Consider the following 19770-nt stretch of genomic DNA (forward strand, 5'->3'; position numbering starts at 1 on the left):
GGACGATTGATCGCAGGTTTTAAATGCCGGGTGATCGGCCCGGCACAACCGCCAACCTGGAGGACCAGTGGCTGATTGCAGTTCCGAAGAATTGGACGATGGGGGCGCCACATCCCGACGCCGACTGGAAAGCACAAAGGGAACGAGGTTCCGGGGAAGTGTTCAGAGGTGCCTGGGAATTCCCCTCTCTCACCCTTCAATTACCACACTGATATAGGGCCTTATGCAGGGTCGTTCTGACGCATGATTACTGTCATACTAAAGAGTTCGACTAACGTATGTTTCATGCAGTAGTCAATCCTTTAGTACAATCCTAATCATACGTCAAAACGACTCTGCATAAGACCTGTAGAGACTACTCAATATTTCGGGAAGCATTTTTATATTTGTGAAAATTAAACGAAAAAATATCGTCGGTAATAATTCTTTAATTAGTCCTAACTAATTTACATTTTCTATACAAAATTAATATACTTGAACGTATTAACTTTATAACTTGAACGTATTGAAAGTGTCGTACTATTTAACCTACTTTTATTAGACTGTCAGTTCATTCAGCCGAACGGTCCACATCTACTACTCCGGAAGAGGGCTCATTCGATCCCTGACCAAATCAAAACTTAGTATTCTATCTTTGTCGCCAGCTTACTCGACTAGATGACCTTTTTAGAAATTGTACCTAGAAAAGAACTTACTCTATCTTCTACAGGTTAAATAATGAAATATCTCTTCCAGCTCTAATCTAGCTGTTCCTACCTAAAACTTCTTAAATAAAAAAATCCACAATTATGCATCACTCAGATAGCTGGGTAAAAGGAAAATCCAACCGAATTCTCCCTCATTCAAAGAGACAATCAAAAAATAAAAACCCTAATGCCTCTTCATTCAAGAGTCAATAAACAACACATAGTGAATGTCCCCTCATTCAAGAGACAATCAAAATTAAAAAAATCTCCGCAGTCGACATCATTCAGGCGACTGGGTATTAAAAGCAAAAGAGAACAGCACCTTCTAATTAAAAAAATAAAAGCTTTATCTAGTTCGTCGTATTACGACCGCCATCACCTATAATAAAAGAAATAGCTGAAGTTTCTATCAAACTCCCTTCCAGGCTCACTTATCCCAAAAGAGGGGTTATCATTATAACATTAAAATAAACAGTCTCTATCACTCAAGAGAGCTGCTCAATAAAGTTTAGCACAAATACTTAATAATACTATTTCAAAATAAAAGATAGATTTCCTTATACTAGGAATCGAACAAGTCGTCCTTATTTTATCCTATCTAAAAATGTCTTATTTTTTTTAAGATTTAAAAGAATGATAGGGCATGTCTAACCGTCAGAGCTAGCTACTCATTCTGTAAGTACGGATGAGAGGTAAAAAACTTCATCCCTGCGTCCCTTCATTATGGGAGGCGCAGAGAAGTAAGGATTTTTGGGAGTTGTGTAGAAGTCAGTGGTCAAGGAGAGAGTCTCTCCTCCACAAACATGGACCGTATTTATACGCTCTGCCTCCCAAATCACTAAGCAGCCGTATGTTCCACAAAAAAATCTTATACCACTTCAGACTTAACTAATGATGGTATATAGGATTTATTAAAGGATATGAAATTTTAATTTCTTATTGTTTTTTAAGTATTTTTTCACACAGTATTTTGCGTTTTAGTTGCTGTTATCCTTACAAGAAGTAGCTAAAGATTATTTTTTACGTAAAAACACAAAAATTTGTGATTTTTATAATCAATACAATACTAACAGGGTTAATGGGGCCCAGAGACTTGGTCTCTTGTCCATGGCACCTAATTTTTTGTGCATGAACATCGTTATGTTTATCGAATGGACAAGGTTTGATTCGAATATCCGGATGACAGGTTCATGTCCGTTCCCTGTGAGATTAACTGTTTGGATTATCTATTTTCTAAAGCTGTTACGACTCTCATAATAATAATAAATTTAAAAAAAAATTACGAAACAACTACTACTTTGAACATGCAAGATTAATTTTGCACAGAGATATGATGTTGCACACATAGAATGTAAAGCTAAACATATTGTCATTAAAAATATGTTAGACCTAGTGCGCTTCTTTTTCTCAAATAAGCATGTCGGTGAATTGATTCCAGATGTGATTACTTCATAAAGATCGGTATACCTGTGTCCGATTTCACTTGTATAGAAGAAAATTCTTTCTTCGCCCTGGGTGAATTAAACATTTTCCTGCGCAACATCACGGCGGAAGACAAATTGAACGACAATGCAATCACGCATGTCCACAAGCACGAAGCAAAAAATAAATTGAACCTCGAGATTGTGATGAATATTTTCATCGAACGATCGACTGTTCGACTTTAAAAAAAAAAAAAAAAAAAAAAAAAAAAAAAAAAAACGAGTGGAAATTAGAAATTCCACTAATTAATTTTAGAACTTAAGACATGCCTTTTGTTTCGATTTGCTGTATTTTATACATTAATATTATACAAAAGTATTTGCTTTAACTTTGTTCTACTGAACTACCTTCATCTGCTTTCTTTCCTTTTAAAATCTGTATACACAAAAGTTAGCCTTCAGAATGGCGTGACGAGTACCAAGAGGGTCAGGACCCTAGAATCTTGCGCCGCAATACGCTCATTCAAGAATACTTTTCCACCATGGAGAAAAAATCTCCATTTTCAGCAGGGTCGGATACCCTGGTGTGGACTGTGACTAAGAAATTCGATGTTTTAGTTTTACGTCCCATAGTTACGCCGTGTAGGCCAAAGATGTGATGAATGAAAATGAAATGGTGAAGAAAGTGGGAGGAAACGGGAGAACCCTCTCATAAAAAACAATATACACAGTGATTGTTCACCACAAAGACCACTTCGCGCAAGCTAACTATAAATTAGAGACCCACCACTTGATTTTCAAAACCAGTGTTCCTGCAGGTGGTTTACCTATATATTGACCACGGGACCAAATTCGGTCAATTTGGCTTTTCCGAGCAAATATTTTAATAATTATTAGGAAATTTTCTTAAGTTTTTAAAATATTTTTCGGGTTTTAAGTACGTAAATGCACTGCTTTAGTATATTTTTGAGAAATTTAGAATGCAATAAAGGTAGCTCACCTATCCGAAAATTAGTTCTACAGCTCGCGTTCTAGAGGTTGAGAAAAACGAAGATCATGCTGAAAGTAATAACTTTTCATCACTCAACTTTTAGTTTTATTAAAGAAAAACATATTAATTTTATTTTAAGGACTCATTATATTTAAACGATGCCGTCATTTTATTTTACATTTATTACCTTTTTGGAAACTTGAAAATACCCTTGCGATAGAACTCTTCTAGATGGACACTGACGCATTGCTTTTTGTATGTTCTCAATTGTCTGGTAATGTTGGCATCGTAACTAGTTCTTCACCGAAACCGAAAAAATAAATGTGCAATGTCGCGATAGAATTTTCCAACTCAATCTCCTCTCTAGTGAACTGATGAGAAAACAGGTAATAAACGATGATTATTTAATTTCCAGGTCGTTTATCCCATAGTACACAATGGAAACTTATGAAGCATCGGCAATATCGGCAAATATTTATGATTTCCTCAGGTTCAAGAAATTCAACCAAAATACATCGACGAAGACAATGCCAATAACTCGAACAGACGCCACTGTCTTTGCTTTATTTTATGCCGAAGATGTGAAACGGTGGCGTCGGTTCATGTTCTGCCAATTTGTTTCTGGTTCAAAATGATGATAGCAACTTCCATCACCAGTTATAATAGTCAAATCAAATATAATCTCCTTTTCAAATCTATGAAGAAGTTCTTAATCTGTGTTTTTGCTGCACTTTCGACTTCAGCCATGAATAAATGCGGGATCCAGTGGCAATAAAGTTTTCGCTAGCCTAATCTTGCATTTCCTGCACTGAACTATATTTCTCAGTAAGTGTTGCTATAATTGCATACAGTGACTCGCTACCTTCGTTATGTTTTTTCTTTCCATCCCGGAGACAATTCATGGGCGACCAAGGCTGATCTCCAATGCTTGTACTTCCAATCATTACAATGTTTTACTCATCTTCTAACACTGGTAGCATCCATGTACTTATCTCCATACACATATTGAAGACTATTATAAATTTCAAAGGTAGAAATTCCCTCTAACAACGAATTCAATTACAGTACATTGCCCAAACGAAAACATGCGCTCATGCGATCGAAACTAATCACGTCACAGTACCTCGGTGTGTTAAATGAAATATGTAGATTGCAACAATTTAGTATGTTCACATATTGTCGCATGAGAACCAGAGGAACATAACTCCAAAAATGCGTTTTTCGTTTTCATGTTTGGACATAATTTTGAAAGCTCCACTTTGTGTAAATGGAACGTAACGCCATCTGTTCTCCTTGCCGATCATCTGTTGTAATGTAGCTCAATTACCATCTTATTAAAAACACACCTTTCTTAGAAAATTATATTTTTGTCCTCTCGCCTGTAAACCTACGAAAATAGAGTTACGTCCCTCTGGTTCTCATACGACGATATATTGATGAACATTTTTTTTTAAATATTGATCATTACCTTTCAGTATGTTTCATGTATTTCCTTTCTATTTGATCCCAATAAAGGTAATTACAATCTCAAAAACGTTACTCCGTTTATGGACTTGGTAAATTTTCCTGATTGTCAACGACAACCCATTTCTCTCATATTCTCAGTTGTACGAACCATGTATTGTTCGCTGTTAAGGGGCAGATAGCGTAAGAGAACAGCTTTTGTATAATATATTCCCTATAGTTAATACAAGGAACGTTTCCAATATTTTGAAGAAAAACTACACATTTCCTTCAAGCAACAAAAATAAAGAACTTTATTCACTGCATTTTTTTTTTTTTTTTTATCATTAAAATGATGTAGCATGGCAGTATCATAGATTATTTCACTGTCACTGAGAAACTGTAGTGCATTCAAATTTAACATTATGATTCTTTTCTGATATCTTTAAAAATATTCACTTTTATACATGATGATATTCATATATTAACACACAAATAAACTTTACGAATACAGTTTCACATAGCTGTCATTTATATTTTAATTTCTTTCTTGCAGTCTTAATTTATATGATACAAAACACAACATACGAAATATGTAAATTTTTAATCCTAGCGAAAAACATACACATAAACATACAATACATTTAATGTAAATACCAAATTCAGCACACTCATAATACAAAAGATTAAGAAAGAAATACAAACATTTATAGACATAAAAAAATGTGACCATACTTGAATAATTATTTGTTACCTTCCGGTACTTGTTACCATAGACATGCGCAATGTCTCTTCTACGACTTCAAAAATAACTGTAAACACGAAATTAAACCCGCATACAAATATTAACTTCGGTCAGCAAGTTCGATTATCAAGTTCTGTTCTATGTTGAAAGGGGTCGGTATACTTCGAAGTTCAGTTCACTTCGACTAGAATCAAATTAATCAAGTTTTAATTTACTTGTTTCCCTTTTTCTAAGTTCATGAATCCAAACTATATTAAACCCTGTCTTGCAGATGTTAAATCTGGAACGTTTTCGGGTTAGAATGTAGTACATAATCGGACTCCTCTGCTTGGGAGAAGGGGAGGAGAGTGGTAACCATAATTTGAAGCTATCAATATTTTTATTTCTGATGCGCACGCCTATGCTTCTACAAAATTATACGACCAAATTACGTTTAACAACGCCGATTACATAAAACTCAATTACTCGCTCAAAAAGTTTGAATTAACTACAATACTTTCCTACTTACTTTCTCTATACCACGTACTCATCTATTCTCCGGAAGATTGTGTTGCGAGGCCATTTATATGATTCTACAGAACAAACATTTATAATGTTCATTAGATTATATGAATATAAATAAATGGATAGAAAATACATTTATCAACACTACTTGCTTTCTTCAGGTCATCGTTATTCTCATTCGCACCATTTAATATGACATACAATGTATTTGAAATCTTCAGGCTGTTTTCTAAATTCAGAACTCTGTCAATGAGAGAACTGATCATGTAATTCTAACGAACTCTGTGAAGCTAATATTAATGGATAAACCAATGAAGTACATTTGTTTCAGACGCCGTCTCGGGAAACACCAACTCACCAGCAATGGAAATAAGAAAATGAAAATACAGTACATAATATAGTTTTTCATCGTGTGGCTTATGACATTCCATATAATATTACAATATAAAATTACAAAATATAAGTCACTACGATAAATCACGAAAAAACTTGATATAATTTGACAAAACTGTGTCTTGCGTATAATCATCGTATATTTTTGCGTATACAATTAACAGTATTCTAATATTGTAGTGGTTGAAATAATGAACTTTCACAGTGAGCATAGAAACTCTTACCTGAAGCGAAAACATCACAAAAACAGGACGAATCCTACTTAATCTTTAGCGACACTAAATCAAACACGGAGGAAGAAATATAGTAAGAAGAAAAGCAGCAGCAATAAGAAGAGTACGGAACACGGAACTTTCTATTCCTCCCAACTCTGTCTGATGAAACATGTTACAACCTGTGCTAGGTAATTTTAATTTGTGTGTAGGTGTATGAAAAAGTTTTTTTTTTTTTCGTATCCCAGTAATATATATATATATATATATATTAGCTTGAGAAATATCTCTGTATTCTGTTTTGTTTTATAGAACTGAAAATCAAAGTGCATATAGAAGTAACAAAACTAATAACCAAAACTATATACCATTCTTTGTATAATAAAATATTTAAAAAAAACGTGGAAGTTCAGATTTCTCGTACAAAAGATATTGATTCAGAACAAAAGTGTCTCCCACATATTTTGTAAAATCAAGTCAGAACCTTTGCACGCTAGCAGCTTTGAAATTACGTAACTTAACGAACAGAATGTAACTAATCGATTCCATTGTGTGTTTATTGTATGCTTATATACGTGACAAAATTTCATATACAAACACTGAACAAAGATATTTTTCTTATGCTTTTCCTCTTTTTCTTTTAATAAGTGTTACATAAGATGAATTCCAAAATTTCAAACGTTTTTCGTTCTTACAAACATATGCACGTTCATATTCCGTTTGTATTTTACCATTGATTTAAATAAATATTCAGACCTTTAGTAACCATTTAACAACTGCACCTATAACGAAAACACTTTAAGTGTGACCTTCGGAGAGACATTAAACCGTTAACAGCCTATGTTCTTCCAAAGGACATTGAAATTATTTATTTTATTGGATAAAATCTTCACTCCGCAATTATGAAACGAAATGCAATCAAAACAGAGACTTCTGTTCCCAAACACTCAAAGTATTTAATTAATTACTTACAGTAACAACGTTTTTTACACAAAGTTGGGATAGATAATGGCTCATTCTGTATGAGATATACACTGATAACAGTAAATAGTTCTAGTAATAAATGTTTTCGTTGTATAATTTGGTCATGCACACATGATGCACATTGAAGAAGAAATTATTATAATTTTAGAGATATACAACATAAGAAAATCTATATAAAACAATCCACAATTAATATGTTAGTTATTATTACCTTGCTTATGTTTCTGAGGCTCTTTATGATTTGTGTAAACCAAAGAAACATGAAGTTATAATATCAAACTGACTACGATATTATCATCAATTCAACTTAAGTGTACTAACCGTGGGACATTAAACTCAAAAATTTCATTTCAACATAAATATATATTTTTGTCTGCTAAATGTACAAACAATTAACAAGCACAGTCCGCTTAAAATATTAAGAAGTTTCATTCTGCGATGGGGGAAAAAATATACACGTCCAACAATGAGATGAGTTTCCTACATGACAGGAATATTGAGGTATCTCTGTATCTTATTTACGTTTATTTATTTATTTATTAATATTTTCTTCAAGAACTTTTATTACAAACTGCGCGACCTGTTTCCAAACTGTGCATTGCGTATTTTGGTCCAAGGCTTCACGACTATATGACAAAAAGTGAAATGAAGCTCGTGAATTTTCATAAGATCACGTATTTTTAAAAATGTAATCAAGTGAAAACATCATTTTTCGTACGAAAGCGTGAGTTCAGAACTGTTGTATACCTGTGATATGTTCATCACTCAACTACTTATTCAATTCAGTAATAGTATTCTAATTTTGTGATTTAACATTTAAAATATAATCTATAGTAACAGGGTAAAATATTTTCTTCTTTTAAATTTATTTTTTTATAACTACTATTATCTTTTAATTCTTTTTTTCTTTCTTTTTCTAGACGATTCATGGGAAATGTGAAGTGCAGCGTGATCACGAAGTTCGGGAATTTCACATAAATCAAGTATATAAAAAACTTCAATGTTCCTGCCATTTAAGATACAGACAAACGGTACGGAATTTTGAGACAGACGTGTAACTTTGTGTCTAATTGTATGGCCTCTCAAGTGAGACGTCGTACAGACTTCTTCACATTTATTTTTGGGCCCAGTTTTCGATAATTAAGACAAATATGCTGACTATTGTGTACATCTTAAAATTATTTGTACAGAGGTTAAAGTAGTCACATTTTGCTGATTGAAATAAGCCAATATTTAGCTTCCCTTACTACATATAATGCCTAAGTTTACTTTTCCCTACAATTTGAATGAAGGGAAAGGAAAGCTAAGGTTTAAGTGAAGACAAAGCATTTCATGATGAACCAGAATCTACTTTTAAGCTATACATTCACATATGATTAGGCATAATTAAGTCCGCTCTACAACACATATATACATATGACCGTTTTAAAACTTTAAAAAAATAACTACGAATGCGATAAAACTAATAATTTGACCACAAAAGAAAATAATAATTATCTTCGCTCATTTGGCCCAGCAAAGTAGCACATTTTGGCGCTTTTAATTTCACCTATGAAAAATTATTAGGTACTAAAAGTAGTTTCCTCCCACACACACACACACAGATACAGATATATATTAAATATAATTTGGAAGCAATGTAATGTTTAAGGAAGATTTACTAACAGTCAAAGGAGAGGTAATATAGTGACCAAATATTCAAAAACGCTTTTCATCACTAAATGAGCACAAAATGTTCTCTTTTGCCGCGAAATAAATACATGACATGGTTTCAATACACTAAATTTGTTCTCAGCTCAGGAAACAAGTCTAATTTAGACTGTGACTAGTTTTTCTATTTTGTATTTTAATAACTGTTAAGTAAACTCTAATTCCGATGATTACTACTAAGAAATCTCTTAAATTTAACTTGTATTTGCATATCACTATTTCCCTTCACAAAATGCTTGTTAAAATATCACCTAATACTAAAACACGGTGTTTACACAGTTCTAAATAATGTCTTTTTGTGTTATGAACTGAGAGTGGTACAACAGTCATCGCTAAGGGCACGAAATTTTCGTACTAAGAATTTGAAAATTTCGCGTTTCATTTTTCATATTTCGCGTTTTGTCGCATTTTCCAAATAAAGTTTCGCATTTTGTAGCTTTTGTGGAAAAGAATTTCCTGATATTTTTACAATTGTTCCTTTTATTCATAGATCACTATAAAAATAAACCATTAATGACCTAAAACCAAAATACACTGAATATTTCACTTGACAATGTCAATTTCATTTATAGAAGATTATATTTTTTCAAATCAAACTGAGGAAAATCAGTAACTAAACTTACTATGGGTAGGAAAGTCTTGCTGAAAACACATAGGCACAAGTTACATTTAAGCATTAAACATAAGCATGTTACATCTTTGCACATTTTCTTCCTTCATTGTTGTTGTACGTTTGTCACTTATCATCAGTCCATACTTAAAAAAAGACATTGCTTGTTGGAAGCCGTACATACGTAAGTGCATTTACAACAAACTTCAAACAATCATCACTTCGGAACTCCCATCCATCTGCGATGGTATAGCTAACGGGCAACATGTTCCCTATAGTCGTGTCCTAATAACCCAAAATGCACAGTTCATGCCACGTTATACCGTTCTGTCAGCGAAAAACTAGCGTTTTTAATGTAATGAAAACGTACTTTTAAAATTTCGCGTTATATCGCGTATTATTAGAAATTTCGCGCAAAACTGCCAATTTCGCGATATATCGCGTATTAGAAATTATCGTGCAACGGAAACCAATGACAATACACACAGAATATCATAAAACGTCAAGAAACTAAAAATTACTTAATTCTGACACATTTCGTTTTATCGCGCATTGCGAAAAACTCGTGCCTCTAGTCATCGCATGAAAGTGAAATAAAACAGAAGAAAGCTCCAACCACCAAATTACGTTTCTGAGGCCTTTATACCTAAATCCCACCTTTCACTAAGTATTTAATGATTTTAATTTGTGTGTGTATGTATTAGGTCCTTACGCAACACGAAATTATGAAGGATGGTACTCACTATGAACGTGGACTCTGAAGCACGGCTGAGGTTTAAGTTCAATGTACTTGGTGAGTGACTGACCATCATGCACGACACAGTATATGGCGTTCTCCGCCATATTAACCCGCATCCACCACAGCTGAATTAGAAGGCCACGTCACTGGTACAGATTTAATTTTAATGATTCAATTTATAATTATACGTGTTTTCTTTTTTCTTCTTTTTATCATTTATCAATGCAGTACACGTATCAATAAATTTTAAAAACAAAACTTCCAACTCACAGATTTTCAGACCTACATTTCTTGATAACTTACGATGTAAATCCAAAATATCATTCATTATATAGCAGCACATAGGTACAGGTTATAATGAAAACAGTAGATTTAACTACGTAGTAAAGAGATAAATATATATTTAAAAAATAGGTATAATATTTTTTTAAAAATTCAACAGCACTAATGCATCAAATAACTACATATTAGTTTCAACAACTATGACAGAGTCACAATATGAAATTCTTATTTAAAGGCACCTTTATTTTATAAAGCTGTAAATAAAAGAAAAAGCTAAGCTGTATGTTTACTAATCTTTGGTTGCTTATATTAACAACTCTCCTTTATGCATTCCAGAACATGAAAATAATAAAGCACATAACTAGAAAACAGGTTCAACACACACAACCACTGGATAGACAACAGTTAGATACACTCCGGATTAACTTTAAAGCAATTTACTAAAACGATGTGTATATATAAGTACACACTCAAACTATACTGAATTTACAGTTTGCGTTATTTCTAACAATTCTTTTTAGAGACTGTGGATGGCTTCGTTTACTACGAAGATCACTGGAAACTACTTGTAAAATAAAAAAAATCAAGCAGGTGGGATGGCTACTAAATATACATGTAAAGCGCAGGTACAAAATTGATTTATAGGTAATGCAATTTATTCTGAGATTCTATTTTTAAAAAAAGGAAAAAAATGAAATCTGATCGACTTTGTCCAGAAGAATATTTAATAGTTACGGATAGTTGCACAAACGAAAAGTTGCATATTTAAATTCCCTTCACTGTAATAAGGCTACTTGTGTTGAAGACCTACGTGCTTCCAACACATACGCTTCCATTGACAATCTGACTCGTGATTAATCGCATAGAAAGCATGCTTGCTAGCCATTTGATACTGGAACTCTACACTTAAACTCTAGAATCCCGGTTTTCAAACTACGCTCTGCGCACCAACAAGCGAAAAGGTAGGGAAAATGTACTGAAAAATTACAAAATAAAACAAGATCTAATATGTAGTACTATATAACAATTTTTTGTTCTGGAAAAATTTTGTCCCTTAAATAACAATTTGAGAACCGCTGATCTAGAACAAAGCACCTTAATTTTATTTGGTGGTACATTTATTTTTAAGCTCCAATATAAATCTTATTGGCTACTGGAGAACAGGTCAAAATCTGTCTGTGAAAAACCATCTGAAAAACTTAACGTGGACGCATCGTAAGTACTAAATTAACAGTTAAGCTATTGTAAATAAGTGATAAATACTAATTTCTAATTGATGACTAGATGCAGTTATCATTTAAGAAGAGATTCATCACTGGCAAGAACGGAAAAACAAATAAATTTTTAAAAATCATTTTAAAAAAAATCAGTCAGCATTCACCTGAGGAAAATGAGCAACAATCACAAAATATAGTAAAGAAAAGGACAGTCACTGAAGAATGTCTCACAAATATCTTCTCTAATTTCTCATTTCGTAAATTTGCGTATTGTTCATTAAATATTTTGTCTTAAAAAGTTATTTTTTTTTTATCTTTCACTTAAAATACAGATTAAACAATTCCTTACTTCCTAGTAACAGATAAAATTCCATCATTACCAACTATCATATATAAAATAACATAAAAATGAATCTACTTAACAAAAAATACTAAGTTCGATACTGCTTCGAAGTCTGATTTGACTTACAGATTTTCAAAGAATCTGCTTAATGATACGAAGAAATGCTATATTGAGTATTCGGTAACTGTTTGACGCATTTAACAAATTACAAAAATAGTATGATAATCACCGATGTATATGAAAGCAGTATCCATGAAGATTCAACAGATAACATGATATAAAAAGTACAGTATATAGCCACAACACAATTTACATAATATTACTATTCTAAAATGTCCTTTTTTCCTTGTTTGATTCGTATGATTACTTTCGAAGTATTATTATAATTTTATCCAAAGCTCTTTTATTACTTTTTCTTAATTCGCGTTTCAATTCAAGACATACCGATAGATAATGCTTAAGGTTTTTGAGAGCGTAATTCACACTAATCTTAGATGTTGCTTACAATACAAGCACTTCAGCGTTTTAACACATCTGAACACGTTAGCAACTGTTTATAAGCAAAACTTGCTAAAGGCATATTTTACTTTCGTACGAATTGTTTGTCAAAGTCCTGCTTTGGCACGCAACAACACTACATTTTACTTTTAGCTTCGTTTGTTTCGCTACTATCTTTCAATGATGCCCCTTGGTATATCATAACACCTAAGCTGAGCACGGTAACTTTCAGAGGAACTACTATTTCAAGATTTTTTTTTTCTTTTAATATTCTGTTTCTAATGGATATATTTCTCGGTAATACAGGAAATCTCTCTCACCTGTAATGTTCATACTAAGCAAAAACCAAACAACTTATGCTTACAGTTTGTTTGTGCCAGATTATGACTCAGCCGATTGTCAATGTTGTGCGTGGTATATACGCTGCTAAGTACAAAAATAGTAAATACACGTATAGCATGTTAAAAGTCTCGGATGAGCTGGTCACTGAAAAATAGCACTTACCTATCCATGATTATTAAACCTACTCCGAGTTGAAGAACAGCACAATTCATATAGGCCTAGTCTTCATTTGAGCTTGGAATTCTCATCCATAAGCACACAGCTGTTTAATTTATTTTTTGTAAATAATGATGATGCCTATATTTTTGAACGCAAAAATATAATAGTGGCTAAGTTTATTTATTTATTTTTGGTTCTTTATTATCTTTCTGATTTGCAGTGTAAAGGAATGAAATCTGAGTTTTTCTACCAAAATATTTCGTGCTTAGTCAGCAATTCGGTTAAAAGACTAATGTCACCTTAATATTCCCACCGAAATCTATGTTTCAGAGATTACCTATATACTTTGTAGAATAGTTTGATACAAGAAATGGCGATGAAGACGTCTTTGAATAATCCAAAATCTTGCACGTATAACAACGATTTCAGAAAGAAAAAGAGGTATACAGACTTCGTTTAACAAGTTTCATCATGTTATCTATTGAATGTTCCTAATCTATTACACACACACACACACATGTACTTCAAATTCTTTTTTAAAAAACTGAACCCAACAGTTTTTCTCTTGTGTTAGTTTCTTCTGAAACCATGGATGATGGTTGAAATTATTATTTCTTACTCCGCTATATCTCTGCAAGACAATATATAACAGATAAATAGTTGTCTCATGATCGTAACTACTAATTCACACTATGTTTACTAGCAGAACTCTCAGCGATTGTTGTTAGAAGGCACATCAATATGTCTCTTACAAAATGACACCTAATACAAAAAGCTTAAAACCTTTGTAGCAAACAATCTTTCCTTGCGAATATATACCTATAAATATTTGTTTCCATATAAGTTGCACTACCTTTGAGATTAACTTCTTTTTCATACAAGCGATTCCTTATCATTGTTCTCATTGTGACGTTTGCGCACACCTTCACCACTTTCTTTCACAACATCTCCCTCTGCAGTCAAGAAATTATAAGCTTCATCTGAGTCCGACATCCCCCTTGCTCTCAACATCTCTTGTCTTATTATAATTTCGTTGGTCAAATACGCTTCACGACGAATCTGATCACGCAACTTTCGAGGCATATCAGGAATGCACCATCGAACCAAAATCATCACAAAAGCTACTACATTCTGCAAAGAAGCAATAACATGAAAATAGTATCTTCGAACTGACAGGGAACTACGAACACTTGCTGTAATATTATGTTCACTGATCAATCTAATTATTACAACGGTCCCTCGAAAGTAAGGATTTTATATTATCGTATACTATGCAACTTATATGCTAGTATAAAATCAACAGGCGATTTCAAAGCAAAGATAGGAAAGGAAAAAATATTTAGACCAGTAACTGGTAACGACATACTGATGAGAACAGAACTAATAATACCGGTAGCGTAAGTCTAAGCAATTTCTTAGTATCTAAGAGTCTAATCGTTAAATGTACATACCTACACCAGAATATATATAAATATACCTGGATTTCTCCCAATGGTATTACAAGAAACTAAAGTTATTGTGTATTGATTGACAAACGGACGCACACGAGTATCAAAGCCATTCGTTATAGAAGGGCTGATTGACTAGTAATGACAAATGCTTTGGTAAACAGAAATGGAAATTTACAGCAAGAAAGATTTTTTTTTATGTTGAAGTCCAAAGGTCAAGCAGGTGTTCCTGATTAGGAGACGAAATACATTCGAAATTTTCAAATTACAATGAATAAACAGAATGAACACAATAATGAAGTCGATAAAACTAGATCGTACGGAAACATCCACAACACTGTGAAGTGCAGAATAACGTACACAAATTAAGAAGAAACTGTGATTCGATGAAAACTATAAAGACGTAGAAGTACGCATGAAGTGGGCAAGATAAATGAAACCTACAGTTTTATGCCCCACAGTCTACTTACTCTGTATACTATAGACGACGGTTGATTAATGAAAGTGAAGCTCCTTGTAGTTTCTAGAGGAAGAAACGATAGAATTTACACCAATTACATTAAAAAATAAATAATATTAAAAAAAAAAAAAAAACTATATAAAGAATAAACAGATCAGACCAGAGGTATCAACTCAGATAGAACGTACGCAGGATTAATGTTTAAACATTCTAGTAGATGCCTCCAATATTTTACACAGAAAAAAAGAGAACTAGATCATAGAAAGCGAAGGAAAGGCAACAGAGCCACAGAAATTTTAGTTGGTTATTAAAAAGCTGACTGATGATAAATCACAGAAAAGATTTCATTACAATCGAACTATTTCAACGGGGAGGAACCTCTCAAAACAAATATATATCCATCGGCGAAGAAAACATTTTCTACATTCGATTGTATTTGAAGTATTTTTCTTTTGTCGTAGACTGTAAATATACTCATATGTGTAATATGGCAAAGGAGTAGTATCTGAAGAATGCAGAAAGTGTATCATAGTGTCTATATTACGGAAGGAATTTAGGGAAAGTTTTCCTATAGCGACTAAAAGTCGTCCTTCATTGATTTTTAGCAAATTTTTATTTTGAATACACACATTAACTTCTTCCCTTAACAGGTTTCTTAAGTAGAAGCCCGAAATTTGATGGTCAATAACTTGGGAACCAAATGTTCCCACTCGATTGAATTTGAAATGTCGGAAGACCTATGAAATATCAAAGGTTTATACATATGAAATATCGTAGGTTTTGGAGTTATTTAACCGCCAAATGTGGAGTTTGGTCTTTTGAGTCCATACCCCAAATTTGACTCAAATAACTCGAGAACTAACGATCTGTACACCATATTATTTCATATGTGTATTAAGCACCAAGGTCTATCACCATGCTGAATTTGGTCAATATCAGATGAGTTCCATCAGTCGCCTTTTATTGACATTTCTTGATTTCACTGAGTCCAATCTCAATTCTGATGGCCAATTACTCAGGAACCAATAGGCTTAAATTTTTGTGCGTTCAGGAAACGAATGACACGCAATAATTCACATTTGGCGAGATTGTCGATTGCCGCCGCCATTTTGAATCGCTGCAAAAACACGTAGCATGATCGCACAGCATTGAAACTCACCTTACACTGAGGCGAAGGAAGGAGCTAACTGCCGCGTAAGCCATAATAGGGTGGAGAGTCGACGCCGCTTCACTTACTGGACGGCCCCCTTATAATATCCTTTCACTTACATCTACTCCAAATTTGATGGCCATTAATTCCGGAACTAAAAGTATGCACAACGTAATATTTCATGTGTACTAAGCACATAAAGGTCTCCCACCATGTCAAATCTGTTCAAGATCGGACGAGTTCCATCGATCGCGTACGACATATACTGTCTTCGTAATTGACTTTTTAAAAAGAAAAATCAATAAAGGAGGAAAAGGATTACAATATTGACCGAGGAACTTCACTATTTTTAACAGGAGGAAGAGTTTCGATTTTTGAAAATCCACTGCACCCTGAAGCGGGGAGACAGACGCCTTATCATTACTATCACATTTTGTCTTAGAATACAAGAAATAATAATAATAATAATAATAATAATAATAATAACAGCAACAAAGAACTGCCCTTGAATTGTCTTAACCAATTGCTGGTATATATGGAAGATGGACCCTTGATACAGGATGATTTAGAAGTGCAAGGAACTACGAACGTTCTTTTTAAAAGTAAGCTGAGAACTCTAGAAATAAATCTACGATAGAGTAAATAGACTAAGTGGAAAGTAAGAACATAGGTGCGTTGTAACAAATAAGAATACAGTGAAAAAATTAAAAGTAGATTCAGGACGGGAAATGCATCTTAGTACGCAGTGTGTTCAGAAGAAACAGTTTCTTGCAACTCGTTCATTTCACAGGAACGAAACAGCAGAAGGCATTTCTTTTCTAATGAAATGAACCAGGAATTTTGTTTTCTTTTTCCTGTCTTTTTAAACCTGAATAAAAAGTTGTGTTTATTTTGCTATCCTGCATGATTTTTTTTTAAATAATGATTTAATCAAGAAATATATACACAAATTTAGAACCAAAACAAGGAATCTTTATCCTTACTTGTATATATACAGAAGATTAAAAAAAACTAGCATACAAGACGAGAGGAAGTTAAGATTTAACCCGAAAACTTCGTTCTTTAACAGTTTGCAGACAGGTAGGTGAGTGAAATACATAAGAAAGTACACTACCACGCAATAAAAAGATAAATATTTTAAAGATAAATATGTTAAAGTCTTCAGTTATACAACTTTTCTTTCTTTCTTTTTCTTTTTCTTTCTTTCTTTCTTTCTTTTTTTTTTAAATAAGTTCTTTTAATCTGACGCTGACTCTTATACAATATCAGTTTTCATTGTTACAGTGATGACAAAAGATCACTTTCCAAGTGATTCTAATACTAGTATAAGTTTGCAATACAACTCAAGACAGAAAAATTATGTATACGCCTAGGTCAATAAAACAGGGATGAAAATAGCAATTTTTCTTGGGTACACGATGATCAATATTTTAATTCTACTAGGAATGTAAAATCCTTTAAAATGTATTTCCAGAAAAGTAAAGGAATTTATACCTAAACATGAGCATACGACATCCCAAATTATACTGCTTGGTTGTCCAATGGTCTTCTCTTAAGGTTTACCTTATTCAATCGTGTATTTTAAAAAATTATCTACCGAAGTACCTAATGCAGCTCCATATTTGAGAAATGAAAATGTCTTCAAACACAACTAACGCTATAATGAGCAGTTTCCTTAGTCTTCAAAGTTATTACTATACAGTATTTCAAACAGGGGGATTCACATTGTATATTCACCGTAATCGCGGTGTAGACGTTAGCTTTAGGGGACTGAAATTTACTCATTCAAATTTTAAGTTGAACACATGGAAGAAGTTATTTTATTTTAAATAACATACAAGGAAACTTACCTCGAACACAACAACAAATGCCAACCGTGCTGCAAGAACATGCCAATACATTGAGGTCTCTTCATATTTATTTGGTGACCACGGAGGTTCTCGGTAATCTGGGTACCTGGAGAGAAACCAAAGACTGTTATTATACTGAAGTTTATAATCTACTTCCCTATTTTTCTTTCCATAGCTGTATCAGAAATGGCATACCTGGTGTGACTACTTAATCGTCAGTTTTTGCAGCTGCTATAAATTCTGCCGTTGAATAAATATTCTGATTTATTTTATTTAAAGTGATAAAGAAAACGTTATTTTCTTATTACAAATTCAATAAGTTTACTACACTGAATTGCGTACCACCACAAATATCTTTCCGAATAATAAAAAGAAAAAAAATCCACTCCACGCTTGTAACTTACCAAAACAATGCAAAAAGTTAATTTTCCATTACATACTCTAGATATGGTTAGATTTATCTCCTTTAAAAATTAAGCTTTGCAACAAGGATTTCTCGCTTCTAATGTTGATAAAGTACAAACAACGACTGTTTTTCAAAATAGTTGCCCCTGAATTAAACACTTTTGCTATCATTCTAATACAATCTAGATCTAACAAGAAAAAATGAAATCTTTGAGTTTTACGTCCCACGGTTATGCCGGTTAGGCTGAAGGAGACGGTGATGATGAGAAATGAATGAAATGGTGGAATGAAGAAAATGGAAGGAAACGGGAGAACCCGCGAAAACCCACGAGCACGGTGTTTGTCCACCACAAAATCTACACGGCGCGAGTTGGGATCAAACCAGGGACCATCTACAAGAAAATACGTTATATTGTTATAATATAAAGGTGCTTTCACCGCTGTCAGTGAAGTTTCTCTACAAGAAAAGGTACAAAAAACTAAAAGAAATGTAATTAATTAGTGAAAGATGACGGACCAAAAGCTACTCTTGATTAAACTTGTGCTGCCAGATTAAAAAAAAAAAGTCAGAAATACCAGTACTTACGATCAATGGCATTACAGAAGATTCATCACTGTGGATGCAACATTCGTATACCGAACCGTACAAGTGATTCCCAAAAACAAGCACGCTCAGATTGTTGGTCGAGCTCGGGAGCTCGAGCACTGTCTGCTGTCGAGTGATACACCATGACCTGATACAAACACAAGTTTAAGACGAATCGACGTGTGTAGTCTGTTGCTCGATCAGAGGTTTGGTGAATGAGGCACCAACGAATTGTTATGTGCGATGGAAACTGTCTTTTCTCACAACCTAAACTGCAAAAATTCGGAATTTTTCGCAATTGGTGGGCAAACGCGGAAGGCCTGAGTAAAAGATAATGTGTGTTAGTGGTGTAGAGTTTTGAAGATGTAATCCCCTTTGAATTAGTTTCCAGATTCTCAATGAAGACTTCTAACCGTAATAACTCGATCGAATGAAGTTCTGGCGGTTCGAAAGTGCCTGAATTTAGTCAACCGGAGAAGGACCCTCCTCCAAGAGAAAAACCCTCTGACACACACTGCCGATGTAAAAAAGAAAGGAAAGTAATAGAAATCGAATTTCTTCCTCATTCATCTCGCATTTACCGACCACCAGT

General features: G+C 33.4%; 1 protein-coding gene across 1 annotated transcript in view; it reads right to left on the reverse strand.

Annotated features, from left to right (window-relative positions):
• Positions 1-4826: 4826 nt before the first annotated feature.
• Positions 4827-19770, reverse strand: part of LOC145662664 (anoctamin-1-like) — a gene marked incomplete in the record, with an annotated part of 119385 nt that continues 104441 nt past the window's right edge. The window contains 2 exon segments of the mRNA XM_081728465.1: positions 4827-14410; positions 18188-18293. Of these exon segments, the coding sequence (XP_081584591.1) occupies positions 14153-14410; positions 18188-18293 (364 nt within the window).

Source organism: Thermobia domestica, chromosome 10, assembly GCF_964235325.1.
Source record: "Thermobia domestica chromosome 10, izTheDome1.hap1.1, whole genome shotgun sequence".
NCBI classification, from domain to species: Eukaryota; Metazoa; Arthropoda; class Insecta; order Zygentoma; family Lepismatidae; genus Thermobia; species Thermobia domestica.